We start from the raw sequence: 18,957 nt of genomic DNA on the forward strand, positions 1-18,957 counted from the left end.
GTTTCAGTCAATCAATGTTAAAATCGATATTATAATTATATACTTGTATTTTCTGTAACAACCTTATACTTTATTATAAATAAAGTTATTTCAAATTCAGATGGGAGAACAACCCCAATAAATATTTTTTTTTTTCCTCCGCTGTCATTTGTCATCTACTTCCTGCTTGCAGACGTCTGGAATAGAAACTCGTAAGAACCTCAACATACGTCCTACAAACGTTTCAGACACCAAGGTATTTACACAAACACAGACAATCTTGGAAAGGAACCAACCGGAGCTTCTGCGTTTGTACAAGGACGTTGATTAAGTGCTGGCGTGAAACAAGGCGAGTGGACTGACATCCCGTCTACATCGTTTACAAGTAAAACAGATTTCCACTTCCTGAGCTGGTTTTATTTTGAAGGCGGAATTTAATCCAACATGGCGTCCAGCTGGTCGGCCAGGTCGTCAAACATGTTACCGATGTCGTCCAGGATGGTGCCGGCAGACTTCACCGTACTCACTCTGCTGGCGGGAAGAAACATTAGAACATCAGAACATTTCACAGAGACGAAAAGAACATGCTGATTCGGCTCTCTCACCCGTCATCCTCCAGGTTCAGCTTCTGCTCCACCGCCATCAGAGCCGCTTCCAGGGACGTGCTGGTCTGATCCAGTCTCTGCTGGACCACCTCTGTCCCGCACGAGGACTCTAGGACCAGACCTGACCCATCAGGCACACCTGAGACTTCACTGCTGCCAGCGAGGGGCTCGGAGGGGCCGGAACCGGGGCGGGAGCCCCATGGGAGGGAGGCCCCATGGGAGGGAGAGGACGGAGCGGTGAAGGCCAGACTCTGAACCACGTTCAGGGTCAGCGCTGGAGACGGAGGTCCAGCTGCTGAAGACACATGATCAACACACGAGTCACCAACACGTCAGACTGAGTCCCACATCAAGTTCTTCTTCTAATCCCAGGTCACTTTCGACATCTAGTCCCAGGTCGAGTATTAGACGTGTCACTTCCTGTTTGAGAACCTTTTCTTACCTTGAGCAGCCAGCAGACTGTGTCGGGCCGGTTTGGGGCGACAGTGGGGGGTTTTGGGGACAGTGGGGTTTGATGGTGGACCCTGTTCCCAGACTGGCTGTTCTCTCCCGCCCCGACTCGGTGATCCTCAGACTGAGCTCCTCATGGCTCAGGGACGACGGCCGGGCTGCTGCCGGACTCTGCGCCCCCCCCCTCCTTCTCTGCTGGGGGACCCACCATCTTTGTCTTTGGGTTTGTGTCGGCGCTTCACTGTGTCCGATTCCTTCAGATTAAACTCGGGCACGTCCAGGTTCTTGGCCGCCGGTTTCTCTGGAGGCTCCACCACGGCCTCGGCTCTGGGTGGCGCCGGACCTTTAGGCCTCTGTTTGATGGTCAGGTTTCCCTCCTCGGCGAAGGGGATGCACTCACTGGAGCTGTTCTGCGGGGAGTTTGATCCCCCCAGTCCGCGACCTTTCGATTCATCCTCCTCCGAGTCGGACTTCACTGCTCTGTCCACGTCGGTTCTGACGCTCTGAACGGGAACGCACTCACTCTGCACCCTCCGTCTTGCACCTGCCGTCTCGCTGGGCTCAGGAGGAGGCGGGTTCCTGTTGGATGAGGTTTGATTTATGTCCTGAGTGGTTCTTCACCTCGGTGCCGCCCTCCAGACAGGCTGTGATGCTCCTCACGCTCCCAGACTGTCGGTGAAGACCCCACCACCGGAGGACGTGGTGCTGCTGTCGCTCAGCTCGCCGCTGGTGGTGCTGCTCACAGAGCTGAGTCTCTTGGGAGGAGGGGGTGGGGGACCTTTCTTTCGGGCGCGCACAGCAAACGACTGACTGCGTCCCACGTTCCCGTTCTTCTCTGGACTCGTCTGCATTCGAGCCAGCTGGTTTCGCCCTGGTTTGCGGGACAAGGTGGCGTACGATGGCACGTTTCCGGGCGGAGGAGCTGGTCCCTCGTCGTCCTCATCTGGTTCGCCATCCGACAGAGCGTAGCGGTTCAGGCTGTGAGTGCGCTTCTTGGGTGGAGCCAGAGTCAGCGTGTGGTCCGGAGGTCTGGTGCAGTTCAGCTCCGTGGAGCCGCAGTGAGAATGCAGGTAGGTGAAACCCTTCAGGGCAGGTGAGCTGTGAGGGGAGGAGCCACAGGAAGACGACAGTTTGGGTTTGGCGGGGATGGCGGGGTACTTGAACACGGTGGCGGTTCCCAGAGGCACCTGCTTGGGCAGCAGCTGGTGCTGGAGCGGCCTCTGGTCCCAGCCCTCGTGGAGGCTTCGGTCCCTGGCGAAACTGCTGTCCAGGCTCTCCTGCGACCAGCTGTGGGGGTTGATGGATGCTGTGGGCGGTTCCTGGGAACGTCCGGAGCCCCTCGAGCGGGTGTCGATGCTGTCCTGACTCTGAGACATCCCCACGGCATGCTTGATGGCTAAGCCGTCCTCGCAGCCTCCATAGTGACTGCACATGGCGCTTTGCAGCTCCGCACTCAGCTCGCTGTCCTGGAAGGTCAGCATCTTTGGGGTGTGGGGTGAGGAGCACTCCCCTCCAGCATCAGGTGGCTCAATGGCGACCAAGTGAAGGGCACCGGGGCCTTTGCGCCGTAGCGTGCCTTGGCCCGACTCCGCCTGAGCAATCGCCCTCCTGGATGTCGCACAGCTTCTTCACTGCTAACATCAACTTCTTCTGGTGGCCTGATGGGGGAGACGTTCCATCAAATACAAAGAAAAACAGGCTGTGGTCACACTGAAGGACTCGGTTCCTCACCCAGCTTGGTGATTCCAATCTCCTGCAGATCCTCCCATGTCAGGTCCTTGACGATGCTGATGGTGTCATAGCCGTTTTCAGAGAGTTTTTTCAGGTACTGAGGGAGGCCTATGGCACTTAGCCACTCACCCAGATCCGTCTGTGAGAGAGAGAACGTGGGGTCAGATCAGACAGGCGTCAGTCACCTGTTCACACGTGTACACAGTGGAGCATCCTTACAGGGATGTACTCAGGCAGCCACTCAGGGATGCTCAGGTTGTTGATCTCAATGGAGATTTTCTTGCGATGGCCAGGTTTGGTTACTCCGATTGCAGTCAGGTCCTACAGACACGAGGAGGAGAAGAGGACAAGACCAGAGAAAAACAGTTGTTTGTAATGTCAATGAAATAAACTAACTTTGGTTCCAATAACAAGTTCCCCTGTTTAAAGTGTAACCTTAGTGTAAAATATTTCAATGACTTTATAAAAGTCATGTAACTACATTACATACATTACAATGTATTATTAAATTAACTAAATGAAAAATAAATTTAAATAAGGTAAATAAAACAATGTTTAAAATAAAAAATTGAAATAAATTCTAAAATGAAATAAATAAAATAATACATGTATTATTAAATTATGCAACACTGTTCCTCCCCAAAAGTTCATCAATTCTTTGAGTTCATGATCTCTGTCGGTATACAAACAGGAAAACTGTTTGTCAGACGTGCTCGTTCACCTCAGGCGTCATCCTGCTGATGGTCGGGACGTCGTAACCAGCGGTGATGAAGTTGGCGGTGTACTGCTCCAGTTGGAACTCACTGAGCCACTGGTAAATGGCTTCTGCGTCCTACAACAAACATCGTATGTGACTCAACTACTTATCTGTCTGTAATGTAATTTGCCTTTTCGCCTTTTGGCGTCAGACTGAGAATTGTTACCTTCCCCTCTAGCAGCTGCTGCGGACGGACAAACTGCTGTGAGAAACTTGCTCTGCAGGCCTCTGCACGGTCACCGTAGGCCGGCGCAGTGTGCCACCTACAGTGACATCATCGTAACCAGGGTCACTCAAAGGTCAAACACTTCTGAGAGGATTCATGAATACTGTTATCGACATCACAACACAGTAGACTGATGATTTGATGGTTGAAAATAGAATGAAACACACGTGTATGATGAAAGGACACTGAAATTTGTGTACAGTTCATCAGAGTAAAGTACCTGCTTGATGATCCGTTTGTTTACTGAAGTCCAAGTGTCCAGAATCACCAGCAGAGGGCGCCGGCTGCAAACACACCCACACACTGTCTTGTTACCAGCGGAGCAGAGTCACAATGATCCAATGAACCACAGAGCTGGTAATAGGTGTTCATATGCCACAGAATCCCCAAAAAACTGTTAAGTGACTTTTTTCCAAAGTTCTATTTCAAAAATTAAAAAAGAGAAAAAGTGACATTCCCAAATAAAGTTCTTAAGTATTTTCTCAACTTTCTTTTTAAGTGTCTTCTCCAGAATTGTATTTTTTTTTTTAAAAGTTCTTAAATTTGTTTATTTTTCTCAACTTTAAGACACCCTTAAGCCTCTAATATCATATTTTCAACAAATTCCAGACAAGTTTTGCCAAGTCTAAGCTCCTCATAGATTCCCCTACACCTAACATTAACTTTTATTTTTGTTTTATTTGGTGTAGGGTCCATAGCCTGTTTCATGTCTGTTAATAGAAGCTAGCAGATTTTACAGTTACCAATAGCTAATGTGACTTTTTCTTCACACCAGCGCCATCTCTCTCCATTCCTCCCACCGCTGCGACAGCCTTTTGCCACTTGCCCACACTCTGGTCTTATTTTCAGCTGTTATTCCCTCATTATCTATCTTTCCAAGTAGTATTTTCTCTTAGGTTAATTTCCTCCACCATAACCTGAAGCACCTGCTTTGAGAATTTTTCTCTTCTTTTCCTTCTCCATGACTTACTAAGTGACTGTCTGAATGTTTACTCATTGGCTCGTGCAATGCATATTAGTTCGTCATAGATGCCTATTTAGGAAGTTTGTATGGGGAAAAATAAAGACATTTATAAGATTTGTGACTGTGACTTTGTGACTGACAAATTATTGAGGTATTGCACTTGAACTGAACATGATTTCTTATGAACGTCTTAATTTAGATCTTAAGACATTACTTAAGACGTTTCTCAAGAAGGAATTGGAGAATCTCACCCTTGGTTTCTGAGAACGGATCAGAACCGGGATCTGAAATCTGTCTCAGAACCAGGATTCTCAAACCGGAAGAAAGATGTGCTTTATTGTACGAGGGAAAAACGAATCGTAACAATCCAAATATGAGATATCATTCTCATGTATTTTCTCACCTGATTCTTAACTTCTTGTGGTAGAACTTTCATAAGCAAATAAAATCAGCATTCAGTGAAAATTGATTCAATTATACAAATAAACACACCAAAGACTCATCATCAAACAGTTACAGTAAATGTCAGCATCACGTTAGCATACCGTACCTTGCTTGTGTTGTCATGGTGACCAGTGTTCTGTTGGAGTCCGTTGTTGCTTTCGGTGCTCTGTCCCGCTCCCGGCGCTGCGGGTGCTTCCCACGCTGCCAGTGCTGCCGACGCTGTTCCTGTCTCCAGCTGCACCGAGAGACACAAGGGACAAAAATTAAGTCATCCTTTATGTACCCAACCTTAACACACACTGGCGGCGGCGGTGGAAACCAGGCAGCTGTGGAAAGCAGCAGAAACTCATCACTAAAAGTCACGGCAAGCTAACGTTGTGGACAAGCCTGCGGGGGGCAGCAGAGTGAGGTTTCTGGGGGGAGGGCGGGATGCAGGTTTCTGGTGAGAAAGCCGAGCTGCAGAGCAGAGGAGCCATCAGCAATGCAGCATCAGGAGGAGGCGGAGCTACAGTCGGGTGTTTAATTCACTAATCGCTGCTGGACTGACCACATTTATCTCTTCACAGATTGGTGACCTTTGACCCTGAGGTGGACAGTAACTATGCAGTTTACACTGCTATTATTGTTTATTTTTTTATTACACTTATTGCATTTTGAAAGACAACCATATTTCTTTTTTTCCGCGTTGGATAGGTTCATAGTCACGCTGTTACGACTCACACTCCGTCCAGTAGGTGGTGGTAGTGCACCTTAATGCTATTTGACAACAAACAGAAGTGTTGCCAGTGACCCGCTCTTTCTGGGTGACGTCAAATTCAAGTATCTGCAAACATTTGTTCAGCGCATTGTATACTGAACGTTGGCTGTACTTTGAGAGTGTTTTAGGCTTATGAAAAGATTAAGGCATGTGTACTTTTACAGTACTATTTCAGTAAGAGCAGAGAACACTCATAAATAAATCTACTATTTTCTACTGATGCAGATTCATTCACTGGGTCTCCATCAAGCAGCGGACACGCTGTGACTCTAATAAATGTGGCTTGGCCTCCAGGTGGCAGCAGAGAGCTCTGACTGCAGTTCAGCCTGAAGCAGACGAGTGACCTGACACACCAAGAGGACCGTCTGCCACTGGGCTGGCCGGGAACGCCATGGGTGTGTGTGAACAGCGCTGAGACGTCAGGTCATGTGATCTGTTCAAAGTTTGGTGAGATAAAGAGAGCTGGTCTGGTCTTGGTGTGTCAAGTCCTGATGCAGAGCATTGAGCAGGGGGAGGGGCAGGTTGGGGTTGGTGGGCAGGGCAGACTCTGCTATTTGGGGACTCTTACCATGACAAGAGTCTCTGAGCACCCAGATGTCCTGGAAGGGACACCCGGCCTGAGACAGGAGGCTCGGAGACAAACCTATCAGACACAAAGATGGCTGAGGTCTGTAGGGTGACGGGCAGCGGAGAAGGGGGCGGGGTTTAAAGGACAAACAGAGGGACTTCCTGTCTGAGGAGAAACCTGCTGTAGCCCGACAAGGAGCTACGTAAAACATGGGTGTTTAAGGTTTGAATGAACTCCTGCGAAACATCTGCGGGGAGGGAATGACCCAGAAACACCAACGGAACAACATCGTATGAGACGTTTCGTCTGCGAACGAACACATGAAGAACGAGTGAAGAACTGACTGAAACATAAAGTAAACAGATAAACGAGTACGTGTATGTTCAACCTGGTTCGGATCGGATCAGATGTTCATGCTTCAACGCTTCAGTGCTTCTTTGATCATTCTGAAACTTGACATATGGACCTGGTGTTCTTAACGCAACAGATCCTGAGACCGGATCAGAACGAGGGTCTTCAAATTAGATCACAGCCAGATTCAGGAGTCTGTATCAGAACCAGGTTCTTGTGATCAGATCAGAACCATGATTCTCAAAACAAATCAGAACGAGCTACTTCAGACCAGAACAGAACCAAGTTTTTGAGACTGGATGATTCCATGATTCTCAAACCAGATCAGAACCAGCCTCTTGAGACCAGATCAGAACCAATTTCATAAAACCAACAGATTAAAACTATGATTCTCAAACCTGGTCAGAACCATGATTCTTAAACCGGGTCAAAACTAGGTTCTTGAGACCGGATCAGAACCGGGATTCTCGTACTGGTTCAGAACCAACCATGGCGCCCCCCCTGCTGGCGGCGCCCTGCCGCTGCTTCCTGTGACTGTTAGTCGCTGTGAGTGTGTTAGCTTGCGTTACCTGTGCTGGCAGTGAGGCCGTTGGGGAGCGGCAGCACCACGTGGGTGGGGGGGGCGTACAGTGTGTAGGAGTCGTCGGTCTGGGGGGCGGAGCTGAGGCTGGCTGAAAGGGGGGCTCTGGACAGCAGCTGCTGGCGATGGGTGGGCAGGGAGGCGTGCCGGGAAAGGGTGCCCCCTGCAGGGCGAGATGGGGAGGAGCAGGAGGAGGGGGAGGTGATCAAGCTGATGGTTAGAGGTGGAGGTCAGTTGTTACATGATGTGGATGAAGAGATGGATGCGGGAGGGGCAGGGAAGGACTGGGGGCAGGGCTCTGGGAGCAGGCGGGTTAGATCCTCACAGCAGAACTTTAAATCAGCAGCACACGTATGCAATGAAAGAGGGGGGCGGAAATAACCAAACCTATGGATGACTGGTCGCATTCTGGTTTCTCCTCCAACAAAACAGAAATGTTGTCTAGTTTTGTTTATTTAAACCTACAGCAACGGTTAAACTGGTCAGAAGCATGAATACGCTGCATGTTGAAGTGACGCAAACCCTCAGTCGCAGCCTACCTAGGCGCCCTGTCAACAGTACTACTTCTGCGTCTGTCACTCTGCGTTGAATCTTGCCGCTGTGTTTTACCTTTTTCCGGTTCTCAGTGTTTTTCTTTTTTAATTCAATCGACGAATGAAATTGACTAGATCTTGTTAACAACAACAAGCTCAGCGTAATCTTCAGCTCACTCTTCCAAGAATCACCTTAAGGACTGGTGTATTTGCTCTGCAAAAACATAAGTGCCGCTCTGAGAGCTGGAAAAGTCATGTGATACAAACAGTTGTTGTCATCTGCAGAGGTCCACGATGCATAGTTGCATTTCTAGACAGGTGACGACGTCAGGTTACACTGTTGGTGTGGACCCACAATATTAGGAACAACCAATGAGTTCACAGCGGGATGTGACATGACGGCAAAAATTGAAATTGAATAATAGAAATTCCCCCACCACACTGACCATTTCGCCGGCTGATGACCTCCACGATGGAAGGAGGGAAGAAGCCCACACGGTCCGTCCCCCGCTGGCTGTCGTGGATGTGACCTTTCCAGCGTCCGTCCATGTGCTGCTCCAACACCTGCAGGAGAGCACACGGGTCAGGGTGCCACATGTGACCTTTGACCTTAGCCATTAAAATGAAAATAGATTGAATTTGCAAGTGAATGCTGATCAGTGAGAGCAATAACCAAATCTGATTGTTCAAAATATTTGTGTATGTTTATTACCTCTGCTAAGCGGCTTGTGTTTTTGCTGGTGTTTGTCTTTTAGCATAATAACTTGAAAAGTTATGAACTGATTTTAATGAAATTTTCAGGAAATGTTGGTAATGGGACCATAAACAGATGATTCAGTTTTGGTAGTGATCTGGAACAATCTGGATCCAGGAATCTGTTGAAGGATTCTTTATCAGTGCGGGATAGAGCTATTTTCAGCATAAGTGGACTTGACTTCAAAATAAAAGGTCAGGATACATTTGCTAGAGGTTCTCCAATATACCAACGTTCAGATACTATGATCCAGAACAGGAAATAGTACGGCACTGTAAGGCAACGAAGGAAGATAAAGACATGCAACTAACACCAAACTGTAGTCTGCTGAATCAGTGTGAACAGATCTGTTCTATCTTCAATAGAGCTTATGGTATTATATCAAGAGGGTGACGAGTAACTCACTGTGATGATGTCACCAGCTCGGATGTTGAGGGCGGTGGGATCGTGGACGTTCCAGTAGTCCTTCAGCGCTCGGACCTGCAGAACGCCTGTCGCATCTGTGGGGGGGTTCACAAGACCCACGACCCGAGTCACATGACAAGTTCGACTAGATCACATGTCCGAGCAGTGAGCTGGTTCTAGTTGCCGTGGTTATGTCAGCATTCACACCTTTCTGAATTGGTTATGAGTTGCACATGATTGGCTGTGGGTGCCAGTTTGTGATCAATCACATCAAGCTCAAGTGACAAAAACTGATTTGATTTGAGGGTTGGGTCACATATGAAGAAGAAATTCTGAATTTACTAATAACTGATTATTCACATTACAAACATATCCAATGATAAATCTATCAGTTATTCTACCAATAAAACTGCAGCTCACTTCACTCCTGATGTACAGGAGTCCTGTCTGAGTACAGGGAGAGTTTTTGAAAACTTTTCCAGACCTGCAAGAAACTTCTTGTCTATCTCTTTTCCATTTTTTTTCCCCCAAAACCTTTTTGAACCTGCTCAGAACACAGCAGCTCGTTATTCCCTCTGTCAGTTCTCACAGGAACTTCAAACGATGGCAGGATTACAGAGCACAGCGTTCATGCTCACAGTCGTGAAAACACACACACACACACACACACACACACACAGGTACACACACACACACACACACACACACACACACACACACACACACACACACACACACACACACACACACAGTGTAATATCTGCAGCTCTGTTAAATTTGAGACTAAATGTGAGTCGTCGGCTCTTTGAAGCTGCAGGAGCTGACAGATTTGAGTTTCAGGTTACATAATTTAAACACCAGCTGCTTTACGAATTACAGCTTACAGCATCAGCCCAAACACCGTATATCAGCAGAAGGAACAGAGAGAGAGAGAGACAGAGAGAAAAAGGGGGGAGTGTGGGGGGGGTCACTTGTTGGAAGGTGAGTGTGACGAATGCATTCTGACCCCGCAGCAGCTGCTTGATGTCCTTGCTGGCGTGTGAGGTGGTGAACTGGTTGACGATGTCCAGGGCTGTCTGGTTGTACGTGTTCCTGATGTTGACGTCCACGCCAGCCTGCTCACATGACACAAACTTTTACCTCTGATGGTTCGACATCATGAAGCAAACTGATGAAGAAGCAATCACAGCAGCTGACGTTCTGACGAGATGAACTCACATCCAGCAGCAGCCGCACGACCTCTGTCTTCCCGTATAGCGAGGCCTCATGCAGAGCTGTCCCAGACTTGGTGGTGGTGTTGATGTCGATGCCGGCTTTCAGCAGCAGCCTGGAACAGAGCAGTTCAGCCTGTGAGACCTGAAACTGGGCAGATTGTGGGTTCCTTTCTGTTTTACAAATTAATGATCATGTTTGTATACACGCACGCACCTTATGACGTCTTTGTGTCCGTTGCGGGCAGCGAGGTGCAGCGGGGTGGTGAAGGCTGAGTCTGTCGGCTCCTTCCGCTCTCCCTCCAACAACGCCACCACCATGTTACTGCTGAGCAGCAGCTGGGCCACCTGAGGACACGGAGGAGTCAATGAACGGACACATTCACACAAAAAAAGACACCATGAAAACGGACTCACCTTGACGCGTCCGAATTCACAGGCCAGGTCGAGCGGCGTCTTCTTGGCTTTGTTGACCAGACAGGGGTTGGACTGATGCTGCAGCAGCATCTCAGACTGCAACGCGCACACACACACACACACACACACACACACACACACACACACACACACACAAAGACATACACATCTTATTTAAATGTATTTAGATTTTATTGATCCTGATCACTTTCAGACAAACATGAGGGTTTAATTTAATCTCTCGCCTGATGCTGTGCAGTTCATTTCAAAGCCAGAAGCAGATTAATTCTGACAAATAAAGTAAGAAGATGATTCGTTGAATGAGAAGAGGCTGATTTTTTCCCCCCTCCAACTTCATATCAAAGGCTGTAATTCTTTGAGGTGGGTGGGGGGCAGACTCATACAGGCTCACCTAGTTTCAACTTAATCCCGACCTACAAAATAATCCCAACAGGGGGAGTCGCAGGCAGACGGACTCAGGATTAGGAGGAAAAACCTGAAAACATCCCCTGCTGGCCCCGCTCACATCTGTCCTGCTGCCAGCAAACAGGGTCATCCCGCAAAAATAAGATCATCCTTGCACCGTCAAAATAAAATGTAATCCAAACTCCTGATTATCACAATCTGTGCCCCCGACAAACACGCACCAACTGTCCAACAATAATCAATGGATTCATACAATAAAGGCAGATTTTTTTCGTCACTGACAGAATCTGTTTTTATCTTTTTGCTCATCTTTTATCATAAGATATTTCACAGACAGACTCATCTAGGGATTGATTGCCATCAGAATAATCCTAAAAATCAGTTGATAATAAGGGTAGTGAACCCTTTATAGGGCAACCACTTTCATCTCTCCCTCTCTCTGTCTATAAATTGAATTTATTTAATTTTCTTGTTATACTTATGTTTGGTATATACTACATGCATGTGAACATTTATGAATAGATCTTTCTAGAAAATGTTTTACCCGAAATTGTAAGGAATGTGATATGGAAACGTAATTGACTTTGATTTATTAAAATAACAAAAAACAATGCAAATACAAAACATTAAAGAAAGCATAACTGCAAAAAGTTGGGGTTGGAATTTTGAATTTCCAGATATTTCAACAAGTGCCCCATACGATGTTAGTGGATAAACTCACCACTTCATAGTGTCCGTACTGTGCCGCCAGGTGCAGAGGGATGTGACCATCCAGCGAAACGCCGTTCACTGATGCTCCAGAGCGCAGCAGCATCAGGACGGAGTCGGCTTTACCCTGCCAGGCTGCATAATGCAGTGGACGCATTCCTGAATGCATGTACGGACACAGACACACAGGTCATTAAGTACACACGTCTTTCTTCTGTCCCTCAGTGAGCGGAGGACATGTCTTTGTCTCACCGTTACTGTCCCTGATGTCCACAGACGCCTGAGCCTCCAGCAGTGCCGACAGCAGCTCACTGGTTCCAGTGAGAGCGGCGTGGTGCAGGGCTGAAAACCTGAGCAGCAGAGGTCAAACGTCACAGCAGAGTTAACACCATACCTCCCAGAATTCATTGCAGTAAACGCATAGCACATCAGATCAGGTCGTAGTCTGATTGCACCATGTGATGACATCACATTCTCTGCGTCCGATGTGGAATGAGGCTTTATGAAAACATGACATTTCCAGTGTTTTTCCACCAGACCCCGGGAGGCGTGGCCAACGAGCTGGCAGGTGATTCATACCTGCAGCAGCGTGACTCACGCCTAAGTCGTCCGTGCTGCTAAGATAACGTGTGGAAGCATGACCAGCTTGAATGTGACATTCAAGCTGCTCATCGTTCAACACCTTGTCAGTGATAAGCCATGTTCAACATCAACAAGTAGAGGTTTTAATCTAATCAAATCATTAAATTAACAAAACAATATTAAAATATGAATTATTCTTTACTATATTGTTGCATTATTTATTGGCATTGCACCTTCCTGACAACAGATGCAGTTCAACAAAAACCAAGCATAAATAACCAAAAATAAAACCATCATATACACTTAAACTTTAAATAAAAAACAACAAAAATGAAAAAATAAATAATTAACCAAATGTTTAAAAAGTAGACGGAAGACAAATAAAATAAAAACATGTTCTACATAAATAATACAAATATTAAAAGAGTGAAATGAAAGAGTATACTACAAATATATTTATACATAAATAATACATAAAGCCAGTGCTATAATTAAAGACACCTGCAGCCAAACAGAGACTCTTTAACAGATGATTTGTGTTATTTGCATCTTCGCCACACGTGACACTCCGACTCAGCAGAGAACAGAAAACTACATGTGATGGAAAAGAATAAAGAAACCAGCACATACGTCAGAGGACCAAACAAATGTCAGAATAAAGGGAGTGGAGTCTCTCTGAGTGCAGCTCTTCTTTCCTTCATGTGAGTTGCGTAACATTGGCATTCATGTGGGCCTGCTAACAAAGAGCGCTGAGGGCGCTTGGGCAGTAATGGCCAGATTACTGAGAGAGGTCACAAAGAGCCTGACAGGACGAAGACAAAGACTCTAACAGCCTGTCTGAGAAAGCTTCTGCTGGAGGGACATGAACGTGGGCTGAACAGAGGACGTTCACGAGACTCTGAAAGGAGTTGAGGATCAGGTAGCCGCGCAGGCGACCTACTGATACTGGAAGGAAACGTCATGTGACTGTGTGACCTGAAAACCACAAACCCACAAACACTTGTAACTGAAAGTATCGTCCCAGTGTGGCCGTAACAACAGCAAAGACGAGGTTGGCGAAGGAAGCGAGGAAGAGAGAGTCACCCGTTTCTCGTCAATCAGTGGAAGCATTTCAAAGCTTCATTCACCACTGCTTTGACATTACTTTACCCCATAGAGCTGTGATGTTATGAGAAAACATCCCCATCAGCCTGTTATATTAACGATGCTAGCTCTGTGTTAACAGTCCTCTTCACCACTGCTCCTAGTTAAGTGTGTAACATGTAGGGGATTGTTTGCAGTTATGTCTGAGACACAGATGACCTAAACCGTAGTTGGTGTTGGTGAACTCTGAGAACCTCAGGTGGAGCATAGCCACATACATGTTTAGTGACCTGGCGAAAAGCATCAAGGTCGTGACAACACAAAAACATTATGTTTGTAGCTTTCAAAATAAAAGCTGATCTTTGATGATGCTGCTTTAAATGGATGCCTGCATCACATTTACAAAGTTTGTTTGTGGATGCTCACATAACTCTTCCCTCAAGTGAATGTGGATCAATTTCAGTCCTCCAGCTCACCTGCCTCAGACACCACAGACACTACCGTCGCCCCCCCGTGGGAGAATAAGGGCCTCTGTGACCTCACCTATCATCACCACCGCCGCTCCCCATGATGGAGGAGAGAGAGAAGCAGGAGGAGACAAACAGAGCTCCACTGTGACCCAGACCTCCTTACTCCCACTCTGGTGTCAGCACAGCACTGGTATGTGGTTGTATCCAAACACACTCATGTGTCAGATGGTGTGTGTGCATGTGTGTGTGTGTGTTGGGGGGAGGGAGGGCTGAGGGAGGTCTGAGGGAGGGCTGAGGGAGGGCTCCCTACGTCACATTTTAGTGAAATTCAGACTGATAGTGTAACATTCTTTCAGAGAACTGGCCAATCGCAGAGGACCTTGTCTTCCTCTGAGTGCTGTCCTGGTGTGTGTGTGTGTGTGAGTGTGTGTGTAGGGGGGTCACGGCGAGTACTGTAAAAATCAGCCGAGAAAGGCCCGCCCACATGGAGACTGAACCAGAATTGTTGTAAAAAAGAAATGGTGTGTCCAAACAAACCAGTTTAAAAGCTGTAGTACATCCTCCAGGCCTGTGAGTGGCGCTGTAACACTGCCACAGAAACATATCACAAGCAACCAAAAAGACGGCATGGAGCATGTGATGGGAGCTGAATACAAATGGAGCTAGAAAGGAGACGTATGGACAGATGAACAGACACATCATGCTCAGCAGCGTCTGAACACAACACTGGGATCCGCCATTGTTGTTGTTGTTGTGGGGGGCATTAGCAGATGCAGGCTAAGTGAGAGGTGAAGCTATGATGTCAGTTTCACAAAAGATGCGTCTGGGTTGAAAATAAGGAAACGTAACAGTGGTGTCTTCAGTTTTGTTCACTCATCCACCAGTTTTCAAAAAGGATCATCACTGGTTCATGTGTCAAAACAGCTGGTACTGGTCTGATGTATGACGTTCTCATTATAAAAAAAAACAGTAAACAAATGTAAAGCGCTGATCAGTAAAAAGGGTTTTAACTAGGTTTAACTAGTTAACTAGGTTAACTAAGTCTGATTGGCCAATCAGAAGACAGTAGGCTTTTCGGGAGGAGGGGCCGGTACTTGATATATGTGAGAAAACTGAATAATTTGGAATTTTTCCAGTTTGATCATCTGGTGTTCAAAGACTCAGTCTCCTCTATAAGACATTTATTCCTCTGATATGAATGTGTGTGTGTGTGTGTGTGTGTGTGTGTGTGTGTGTGTTGGAACTCGTCAGTCGTGTGTTTCAGAACTTGTGATGAAGCGGCTACAGAAGTCGGAGTGGAGCCGCGGGTCATGTTTAATTAAACAGAAAGGCATTCAGTGTCGCGCCAAGAACTCTGTTCAAACAATAGCTGACATACTTTCCTCCCACTCCGAAACAGATTCCTCCACCCTCACTGGAGATGGGGGTGGGGGGGCGGGGGTGGAGAGACACCTCCTCTCCAGGTGTATCTACTTACCTGTCTGTTACTCATGCTGTGATTGGGGGGGGGGGGGGGAGTTCCAACAGAAAAACAGAAGAGCTGCAACAGACTCTGTTGGGACAAGCAGACTGAGGAGGGCGCAGAGTTCTAAATGACTGTTTCACTGCTCACGGGAATCGTCTGTGTTGACATGTCGACAAACACACACGGCCTATTGAGACAAATTAGTTTGAGTCTTTGCTTTGAGTCTCCAGCAGCCGGTTGGCTCCATGTTGGACGTGTTGCCATGGTGAGTGGTGCTGGAATGGAGCTGTGATGGTGGGAGATTTGGCCTTTTGTTGGGGGGGTCGGGTGTGTGTTTGCGAGATGCTGGAGAAGTTCAGTTATAGCTCCATCTCACAGCAATTCACCAGCGGCTGATGAATTATGGAAAACGCTGTCTGAGATCCTCCGTCCGTAAACACACACACACATACGCTCCCTTTGCTACATATCCCCTCCTGCCATTCACATAGCTGTCACTGCTAGGTGACAATCAGTACCAGTACATATTGACGATTGACGCTTCATCTCCAACGATGAAGAAATGATTCAATAACCCTGAATTCATCAAGAACAAACTACACACGCACTTCCTCACAAACAGCAAATCACATCCACTGATCATGCAGCCAATCATTATTTGGCTGTTTGAGTTCACATGAAATACATCATGTGAGGTTACTTACCTACATTTTAAAAAGGTTCTATTAATTCTATTAATTCATTAAGATTCTATTTATTGATTGTTGTTGATCCTTCTTTTATCAACTTGATCTAAAACCTTCTGAACCATACTCAGACCAGGACGTCGTCTGACATGAATCAGAATCAAACAAAGAATTGTTTTATTCTCATTTTTTGTTCATTCTGTTTTAGTTCAGTGTCACCACCCGGATCATCAGTAAAGATCAGCTGCTCGTCTGTCAGCAGTCCCACTGAGTCATTCCAGCTCTTTGTAAACATCCGTCATAGTCTGCCCCTTTGTTACTTGACCTTTGACCTCGCTGCCCCCCACCCTGACCTCTGGGGCCATACAAAGGAGCCCAACACTTGACGGTGTCTCAGGTCTGGAGTGGCGATCTACAGTGTGTTTTACTGCCCTCGCCGTCGGCCGCCGCCCTCTGAGCTTTTGTTACCACAACAATGGCAACAGACAGTTTAAAGGAGCAGTCTGCTGTTATTCTACTTTCCTGTCAGGGTCAGAAAGACTCATGACAGAGAATATGGAGAGTATTTCATCATTTGGGATTCTGCATCCTGCCTGGACGGAGCATTACAGAAATATTCATAAGCTGCTGAGACGATGAAGTTGTGTGTGTGTGTGTGTGTGTGTGTGTGTGTGTGTGTGTGTGTGTGTGTGTGTGTGTGTGTGTGTGTGTGTGTGTGTGTGTGTGTGTCTGTGTGTGTGTGTGTGTGTGTGTGTGTGTGTGCGCGACACAGCAGCACAGAGAACAACTTTTCACAAAGAGAAATATTGATGAGAGAAACTTTTCTACGTCTGTTCCTATTGAATCAGCCAGCGTTTCCTCCAGCATCGAGGGTGACGAGTCAGAAATGAGTTTGAAATGACATTTCGATGCCAAAGATCCGTATATAGGACCTGACGGACCTGCTGGTGAACAGCAGTTTCATCGACAGGAAGAGGCTAATTACTGGAACACGTGTCCAAACACCCAGGGAAGGACTCGTGCTGTCATCACTCACCCGTCAGAGTCCTGGAAGTTCACGTTCAGTCTTTTGGTAGAACCCAGCAACTCTGAAAAACAAAAAACACACACAAGGTGACTGACGGGACTGACACACATTCACTTCTACATCTGCATGTTGACACACGTTCACACAGAACAATGGAGAAGTGTCAGTATGTATATATGCATACAATATACAGCATATACATATACAGTATATGATCAGGTGTTAAATGAGAGTATTAGTAGTTTCTTTTCAATAATTAACACTTTTGAATTGTTCATTTAAATCAATCAGAATGAACCGAATTAAGAGCTGTTTCACATTGAGTGTGTGGACGAACATGTCCGTGTTTCCTTCCTTCTATCCATCTCATTCCACCCATGCGCTGCTGCACAGTTATTGATGCAGCTCAGTGTGTTTTGCTGACCGCCAAAGCAAACACTCACAGCCCCTCCAGGGGGTCCCTGGACCCCAGTGTGACAACCACTGTTGTACAGCACCTCTAAGCTTAAAGGCAATCCAAGGAACATTAAAACAAAGAGAATTAAGTTTGAAAAACAATAACTGATAAAATAAACGCTCAAAAGAGTAAAAAGTAAAAAATAAATCAAATAAAAAAAATACACACTTCTGCTATCACATTCATTTCATATGTTGTGCAAAGGACAGGAGGGAAAACCAACGTATCTGCGATGTCCGCCATTCCCGAGCAGGAATTTAAAATGAACTAAATAGCACTCCATGGCAATGATAGAGAATCCTTCAAAAACTCCTCTATCGAGATGGTTCCAGAACACTACCAACATTAAACATCTGTTCATTGTCCTATTACCAGCGTTGCTTGAAAATTCCATTAAAATCCGTTAATAACTTTTCAGGTTATTTTGCTAAAAGACAAACGCTGCCATAAACATAACCTCGTTAGCGGAGGTAATGAATGAATGTGTTGGGACGTGTGCGTCAGCATCATCTAATCAAAGAGGGAGGAGCTCTGCTGATTGTTGTTTGTAAGTTTCACTTCTTATCACCCTGACGATGAAGACCCCTGACAGCTGCGATGCTCCTCCTCCTCTTATCTCCTCCATCCCTTAGCCTTCCTGGAGAAGGTTCGTTAGCCTCTGACCCAGGTCTGACTCCATGCTCTGCTGCTGAGCCCCTGGAAGAATCAAACTCTTTGATGTGCCGCACACAAAGACTCCCCGCTTCTTCTTCTTCTCCATCCTTTTCAGCCGCTGGGGCTCCACCAGCCTCCGACCTTGTCACGTGACACATCCGTCACCTCCAGGAACTCCATCGTTCCTCTGCAGCCTCTCCACTCAGATCGACTCTCAGGAAAGCTGTAGCATCGGCGCAGCACTGACCCGGTTAGTTTGTCATTATAAAGACACGGTCACTGCGTTCAAGTCACAGAGTGTCACTCAAACATCACGTGTCTGTGGAATCAAAGCCACGATACCGTGATCACATCACTTCCTGTCGATTTGCGTCCAAATCTCAAATCAGTCAACTGTGATCGACTTTTTGCCTCAATGATGTTTTATAATGCCACCTTTATTGTCCACCTCGGCATAAAGATTTATTTGTTCTTTCATAAAAACTATGTACTACAGTTCATACACGACATGCAGGGCGACTGATAACAGCTGGACAATCAGGCGACGTGACTCTCATCGGTACCGATGAACTCTGACCTTTCTGATGCCAATCACCTATCCCGGTCCAGATGTTCGATGTGAACCCCTAACCAGTGTCTGAGCTCGTTCTATCTGTGGCCTTAAAAG

General features: G+C 46.7%; 1 protein-coding gene across 1 annotated transcript; it reads right to left on the reverse strand.

The window, feature by feature from the left end:
* Window positions 1–413: 413 nt before the first annotated feature.
* Window positions 414–17,232, reverse strand: LOC144739186 (caskin-2-like). The gene is given in 21 exon segments (XM_078622160.1): window positions 414–507; window positions 564–879; window positions 1,243–2,644; window positions 2,646–2,692; window positions 2,766–2,904; window positions 2,985–3,086; window positions 3,487–3,597; window positions 3,689–3,785; window positions 5,258–5,328; window positions 5,330–5,391; window positions 6,482–6,556; window positions 7,402–7,575; window positions 8,392–8,509; window positions 9,105–9,199; window positions 10,111–10,219; window positions 10,323–10,431; window positions 10,533–10,663; window positions 10,733–10,828; window positions 11,880–12,025; window positions 12,119–12,216; window positions 17,189–17,232. Coding segments are annotated over 19 exon segments (3,492 nt in total). The 5' UTR covers window positions 12,024–12,025; window positions 12,119–12,216; window positions 17,189–17,232.
* Between the last annotated feature and the right edge of the window lie 1,725 nt (window positions 17,233–18,957).

Source organism: Lampetra planeri, unplaced genomic scaffold, assembly GCF_965212315.1.
Source record: "Lampetra planeri unplaced genomic scaffold, kcLamPlan1.2.h2 scaffold_1357, whole genome shotgun sequence".
NCBI lineage: Eukaryota > Metazoa > Chordata > Hyperoartia > Petromyzontiformes > Petromyzontidae > Lampetra > Lampetra planeri.